General features: G+C 39.9%; 3 protein-coding genes across 3 annotated transcripts in view; all 3 read right to left on the bottom strand.

The window, feature by feature from the left end:
• The window catches only part of LOC107566598 (C-type mannose receptor 2-like), a 2,569-nt gene extending 1,051 nt beyond the window's left edge, over positions 1-1,518 (bottom strand). The window contains exons 1-3 of the mRNA XM_016252090.1: positions 1,482-1,518; positions 1,033-1,389; positions 265-618 (exon numbers count right to left, since the gene is read on the bottom strand). Coding sequence (XP_016107576.1) covers positions 265-618; positions 1,033-1,389; positions 1,482-1,518 — 748 coding nt within the window. The remainder of the gene's footprint in view (positions 1-264; positions 619-1,032; positions 1,390-1,481) is intronic.
• Positions 1,519-1,756: 238 nt separating this feature from the next.
• Positions 1,757-2,385, bottom strand: LOC107566596 (L-selectin-like). The gene is made up of 3 exons (XM_016252087.1): positions 2,349-2,385; positions 1,900-2,256; positions 1,757-1,764 (listed from the first exon to the last, which is right to left on the bottom strand). The coding sequence occupies exons 1-3, from the start codon at positions 2,383-2,385 to the stop codon at positions 1,757-1,759; spliced, it is 402 nt and encodes a 133-aa protein (XP_016107573.1).
• A 1,024-nt stretch (positions 2,386-3,409) lies between these two features.
• The window catches only part of LOC107566610 (kelch-like protein 33), a 23,911-nt gene continuing 20,124 nt past the window's right edge, over positions 3,410-7,196 (bottom strand). Inside the window, exon 7 of the mRNA XM_016252104.1 lies at positions 3,410-4,306. Within this exon, the coding sequence (XP_016107590.1) occupies positions 3,781-4,306 (526 nt within the window). The 3' untranslated portion in view covers positions 3,410-3,780. The remainder of the gene's footprint in view (positions 4,307-7,196) is intronic.

Here is a 7,196-nt window from a genome sequence, read left to right as displayed (position 1 = left end):
ATCTCTTCTGAGTGACCCGGGACCAGATCCATATGATTCTGTCTGCAGTATCTCAGAGCTTCAGACCACGTCCGATTCTCTCTGATCACAATCAGTTTATCTGGAAACCAAACAAAGCACAAGCAGAAACTAAAGAGAGACTGATCAAAAACAACATGCAGAACAAACACTGTGGATGAATTTGTCATCTCAGAGATGTAGCGTCAACTTTAAGAGATCTGGAGGTGATGATGGATTGTGTGTGTTTAGTGAAGATCTACTCACCTTCATGACACACAAAAGAATATGGTTTGGTGCAAGAGATGTCATGCCATTTTCCCTGAGCATTCGGTTCAACAGCTGTACAGTCTTCACCACGTCCATAATTATTAGGTTCACCAGACTTCCAGTATCTGAATGAGGAGTCACTCTGATCTGACCACTGCCATGAGTCTCTGACTCTGAACAGACCGATCCAGACTTGTGATCCAGATGAGTGATTATCTTTTATGATCTTCTCAACCTGTTGATTCTCATTCTGGTTTCTTACACTGACCAGATCAGTGTGTTTCTGTCTGCAGTAACTCTGAGCGTCTCTCCAGTTCATCGTCTGATTGACAAAGACGAGTCGTGTGTTTGCTTTAAGAAAAAAAAAAAAAAAAGAAGAGAAGATTCATGAATCAGTTTGTTCGTTAGTATGGTTTGGATGTGAACAGGAGCAGCGGTGGGAACATCAGAAACATGTCATTCAACTTGAGCTGCTTCTACAGCTGGTGATATATTGAATATTCATAATATATTCAGGATTATTTTAAAGATGTAACATATTTAACATGAAGTAACATCTGGGAACATCATGCTTATTCGAAAGCTCTTTCTGTTTGTCCATTATGTTTCCTTATATGTCTCTCTAGAACACTGGATTCAGACACAAAGAGTCGGATGAGAGAATTGTCAAACAGAGGACATTGTTACACTACAGCTAAAATGTTGGCTAGTTAAATGTTCATCTACAAATTAATGGTTGTTGTGATTTTAAATAGCGGCACTCACTGTTGTTGCAGATGAAATGTCGGGCATCACTACATGGCAAATCCTCAAATGTTCCATTGAACATCATAGCACAATCATCTCTGCCTTCTGGTTGTTTATCTCCCCAGTTCAGATAGAGCGCAGCTTCACCTGAAGGCCACTGCCATTCATCACGACCTGTCTTCTGCAGCCCGATCCAGACAAACTGAGCACCTCCAGCATTCACACTCTTGTTCAGCTCGTTCATGTCGTTCATGTTGTCAACGGTGGCCAGATCTGTGTAATTATCTCTGCAGTATCTCTGAGCTTCAGTCCAGTTCTTCCTCTCATTTATAAAGTGATACTGACGCTGAACACATTCAGATACGGAGCAGAGAGCTGTGAAAGAGAGGCTTTGCTTTAATGCTTTTCATAACAGGAGCAAACCTAATGACACTATAAACCATAAATAAAACCACAAACACACTCACCAATGAGAAGAAGAGTGAAAAATAGAGTTTGGTCCATTTCTGAAGAGAAAAGATATAGAAAAACTCAAATGTTAAATATTCACCGATTCATTTTGGTGTAAAACATGATTTCAGTGACAATTAAAACTACATCTTAACGGGAACATAAATTCACTGTACACAAGTATTAAGACAATATTAATATCTCAAAGTGTAATTCTAGGTAAAGAATGAGCATACAAGTGCTTATTCGAAAGCTCTTTCTGTTTGTCCATTATGTTTCCTTATATGTCTCTCTAGAACACTGGATTCAGACACAAAGAGTCGGATGAGAGAATTGTCAAACAGAGGACATTGTTACACTACAGCTAAAATGTTGGCTAGTTAAATGTTCATCTACAAATTAATGGTTGTTGTGATTTTAAATAGCGGCACTCACTGTTGTTGCAGATGAAATGTCGGGCATCACTACATGGCAAATCCTCAAATGTTCCATTGAACATCATAGCACAATCATCTCTGCCTTCTGGTTGTTTATCTCCCCAGTTCAGATAGAGCGCAGCTTCACCTGAAGGCCACTGCCATTCATCACGACCTGTCTTCTGCAGCCCGATCCAGACAAACTGAGCACCTCCAGCATTCACACTCTTGTTCAGCTCGTTCATGTCGTTCATGTTGTCAACGGTGGCCAGATCTGTGTAATTATCTCTGCAGTATCTCTGAGCTTCAGTCCAGTTCTTCCTCTCATTTATAAAGTGATACTGACGCTGAACACATTCAGATACGGAGCAGAGAGCTGTGAAAGAGAGGCTTTGCTTTAATGCTTTTCATAACAGGAGCAAACCTAATGACACTATAAACCATAAATAAAACCACAAACACACTCACCAATGAGAAGAAGAGTGAAAAATAGAGTTTGGTCCATTTCTGAAGAGAAAAGATATAGAAAAACTCAAATGTTAAATATTCACCGATTCATTTTGGTGTAAAACATGATTTCAGTGACAATTAAAACTACATCTTAACGGGAACATAAATTCACTGTACACAAGTATTAAGACAATATTAATATCTCAAAGTGTAATTCTAGGTAAAGAATGAGCATACAAGTTATTCTTACTTTAGCGGTCGTGTGTCTCTGTCCTGAGTCTGATGTTTCTGTCTGCAGCTTCAGACTGTGTGATTAATATATCTGCTCTCATTCAGCATCACATCATTTGTTTATTAGGCTACTCTAAACAAATGTGTCTTCCTCATTCACGGTTTTCTTTTTTTGTCTTTTATGTGTTGGTCTTTGTAGGTGTAATTCTCTGGAAGTGTGTTCATTTGAATGTGGAGAGTCTGTCTTTGCTGTAATGAAGTATTGTGTTTCCACAGCGGCTTCACGGGAGAAATCCATCTCAACATTTGTATTTTTGTTTTCCATTTTCTTTCAGCTTTGATACTGTCAGTGACCAACAGCATGTTTCTGCATCCCAAACTAAACAATATTTTCACAAACTTTGAACATATTCTGTATCACCATAAGTATCTGTTGTGTGCACATGCAAATAAAAGACAACAACAACACACAACTCTTAATTTATGGAAATCATAGGCACAGACAACTCCACGTTATATTTCACTTGTGTGCAGGTGCACTGTTGCTCTCTTCATATAATTTAAATTTATATAACAGTCAATTTCATTCGCTGGTGTTACAAATCATGCTTGCATTTGATTTAAATGCTACTTTAACCACTTTCTCTCGTTTACCTTATTCTCTTTAATCTTTTTCTCTCATTTTTTTCTCTCCATTGATTAGCATGCATATGAGGACATCCAGGCCTGCAATGACTGACTAGACAAGGGGTCAAACCAGATAAAAAGGTTCCTATTTAATACTAAAATTCACGTTCACATACACTTAAGCCATTTTTACACTGCAAGAACAGCAGAAGCTACATAATATAGCCCAAAAAGGTGCATATTGTGTAAATGTATTTGCATATGTGTTAAAGAGCAGGAAACTATTTAAAGCATCTCTGATACAGTTGCATTTACATTAGCCAATCAGTGGTGACATGATGTAATTTTCCTGCAGCTCTAGTCAGTTTTTTTTTTTTTTTTGCCTAGTCCTACTTGCCTCATCATTAATAATTGTTATAGGATGTTTGTTCAATAGACAGCTGTTGGTAAGTGCGCACAATCAGCTGTTAACATTGATCATTTTGTTCACCCTGACAAATCTTTATGTAAGTGTCAGAACAATCCCGGAAAGTCATTGTAATATTAGAATACACTAATAAATATTCATAAAAATGACATTTCAACCGCTCTTTCAGCTCTTCAGACTGTCAGGCAGCTGTAAAGCGCATGCAGCGAGATCTGCGTAAGGTCGTGGCATTGCTCCCAGTTTGTCCCAGCACTTTGTCTGTGGATCATAACGGTGCACCCATGGTGTATCACGGGCAGAATTGGCCGAAGACCCTCCCAAAACATACAGCTGACCGTCAAGAGCGGCCGCCGCGGGTGAGAGGTGCGGTCGGGGCAGCATGGGGAAAGACGTCCAGGAGTCGTGAACGGGATCGTACGACTCACACTGCAGCTGGTCTCCAAACCCCGCCCACACCGGCTGCAACCCCCCGGCCACGACCAATCGCTGTCCCGAAACCAGCATCACGTGACCTGCCCGTCCCGCTCCTGCTGCCATGGGTGATCGTTCTGAGCAGCCGTGCACCGGGTCGTAGATCCACAGACACGGACAGCAGCGCAAACGAGAGTCGCAACCACCAGACACAAACATCTCTCCGTTCAACACGGCAGCGGCGTGACCGCAGAGAGCATTGTCCAGAGGATGACACAGCCTGTGATAGCAGCAGGAGGAAAAGACACATTTATATTTAATGGACATGACTTGAACTGCTTAGTTTGTTGTTAGAATGACAAAACGTTTCGTTAAAAGATTAAAAGTTACAAAATGCATGTTATTTTCAAATTCGAGAACTTCTTCAGAGAACTCTTCAAACTTCTCAGGGGAGCCAAATTACCTCAGTGTCAGAGTACAAATATCTTGGTATTATTATTGACAACAAGCTACGTTTTGGTTCACATATTTGAGAAAAAAATAAATAAATAAATAAAGAAGTTGGGGTTTACTTTAGAAATACGTCATGTTTTTCATTCAATGTGAGGAAAAAACGTTACGTTACGTTACGTGTCCGTTACGTTTTGACCGGTTCTCGATTACGGGGATGTAGTTTATCAGCATGCCCCTTCTCTCCTCCTTGGATGCTTTGTACCATGGTGCTCTGAGATTTATAACTGATTGTACAGTAAATTTTTAACTCATCATTGTGAATTATATAAAAGAGTTGCATGGCCTTCTTTGAGTGTTTGGTGAAAAATGCATTGCCATCTGTTGAGATATTATAAGGCAATTTTGGGTCATTTGCCATTTTATCTCTGTTGTGTCATACAAAGGACTTCATTTGGAAATTATTCATTACATCTCAATCAAATTATAATCTTTGTGTGCCCTTGTCAGAACTGAACTCGGTAAAACCTCTTTTAAATATGCCACCACTTCAGATTGGAATCTTCTCCAAAAGGAGTCTTATAATTATTTTAAGTCTTTAACTTAGAGAGCAACTTAATGGTGTGTAATTGTTTTTAACTGGTTATATGTTTGTTTTGTAATGTATGTTATAACTGTGTTGTTCATTTGTATATGCAAACTCGGCTGCCTATCTTGGCCAGGACACTCCTGGAAAAGAGATTTTAATCTCAGGGGCCATTTACACAACATTTTCAGCGAGAAACGAGAACCTTTTTATGCGTTTTGCCTGTTCATTTACATGACAATGGACTGAAAACGCATAATTTTGAAAACGGGTTTCAAAGTGCAAGTTTTTGAAAACGCCACCACAATGGCTGAGTACATGGTAGTGAGTTTGCTAACGCTTCTTCAGCAAAGTTTTACTAACAAGGTGACATCGCCATTTACTGGCCTGGCATACGTAATACAGCGTTTTTGGTATTTGATATGTGTAAACGTGAATCGTTTTGAAACCGTTGTCGTGTATATGTGAAACTTTTTTAAAAATGCAAGGGAAAAACTTTTCCATTTTTTAGGATAGTCTTCCTCACTTGTCAGAATGAGCCAGTAAAATAAAAAAAGACGGACTTTACTTTTCACAGAAGCCGAGCGTGAATTCCAGCGCCACACTCTTAATAGTGAAAGAGGTAAGAGGTAATTCACCCATGCTCAAGGTAAGATAGTGAAACAATGTTGCAATTTCAACGGTGAAATAACGTCACAATATCAACGTTGATTCAGTTTGCAAAACCAAAACATGATTCAACTTCGATTCAACCATGGTACCTGATGTTGGTTCAATGTTAAAAAGCCGGCTGGGTATATTTAATGTGATATTGTTGTGGAATTATACCATTTTTAATGAAAAATATAGGTTACCATTTACGTGATTCATAATGTGAGAGACCCAACATTATGAAGCCGTTTTTGACATGATTAAGAGTGTGAATATTTCAAAATAAAAAGACATTTTTAATTTCCTTTCATCTATTTATTAAATCTAGTTAAATTATTTATTTCTTTTAAATAAAAAGGTCCATTATATCGGTCAAAAAGTGCTTTGTTCCCCTCCAAATTTCAAGCACGTTTATGGCTTTGTGATTCTCTACACTTGTGGTTCCTCTGCTAGAAAACCTGTGTGAACTTGAGGAGAAGAGACAAATGGCCGGAAGTTACCAAATCACCAACTGATGAACACATTGAAACTTCAAACATTATGAAGAATTGTAAGGTCAAGAGAAAATATCCTGCAGTATTTGAACTTGCAGATACATGTGCATTGATATTTTGTTGTGTATACCAGGGGTTTTCAACCCTATTGTTACGGGGCTGACGAGACGTGAGACTTGCGGATCCATTCGCAGAGCTTTATTAGACAAAGGCAGAGACGTGGTCATACAGCAGGCATGGGTCAGATGAGAGCAAACAGGTATATGGTGGGCAAAACACAAGAATAGTCCTAGGGCTAGCACAGGTCGACGATCGGCAGACAGAATCAAAAGGGGCAAGACAAAAGGGGTGAATCCAGGGAACCAGGCGAAGATCAGAAACCGGGAAGGCTAAGGCTAAGGCAAATGACTAAGGCTAAGGCTAATGACTAGGACTAGGGCTAAGGCTAGGGCTAAGGCTAAGGCTAAGGCAAATGGCTAAGGCAATGACAAGGGCTCCGTAAGGTAGCTATCTCTAGGAGAGTGATAAACTGTGACTTGATCTGCCCCATGACGATCAGCTGTGACTTGACTAGACCCGTGATGATCAGCTGTGACTTGACTAGACCCGTGATGATCAGCTGTGACTTGACTAGACCCGTGATGATCAGCTGTGACTTGACTAGACCCGTGATGATCAGCTGTGACTTGACTAGACCCGTGATGATCAGCTGTGACTTGACTAGACCCGTGATGATCAGCTGTGACTTGACTAGACCCGTGATCATAAACTGTGACTTGATTTGCCCCATGACAATCAACTGTGACTTGACTAGAATCATAACTATTAGCTGTGACTTGACCAGACCCATGATCAGAAACTGTAACTTGGCCTGACTCGTGAAGATCAGCTGTGGCTTGACTTGACCCATGACGATCAACTGTGACTTGACCTGACTCATAACGATCAGCTGTGACTTGACTTGACTCATGATAATGAATTGTGACTTG

This window comes from Sinocyclocheilus grahami, unplaced genomic scaffold (assembly GCF_001515645.1).
Source record: "Sinocyclocheilus grahami isolate Dianchi unplaced genomic scaffold, SAMN03320097.WGS_v1.1 scaffold1087.1, whole genome shotgun sequence".
In the NCBI taxonomy this organism is placed as follows: Eukaryota; Metazoa; Chordata; class Actinopteri; order Cypriniformes; family Cyprinidae; genus Sinocyclocheilus; species Sinocyclocheilus grahami.
The sequence above is the reverse complement of the archived record's forward strand: the minus strand, read 5'-3'. Positions and strand labels throughout refer to the sequence as shown.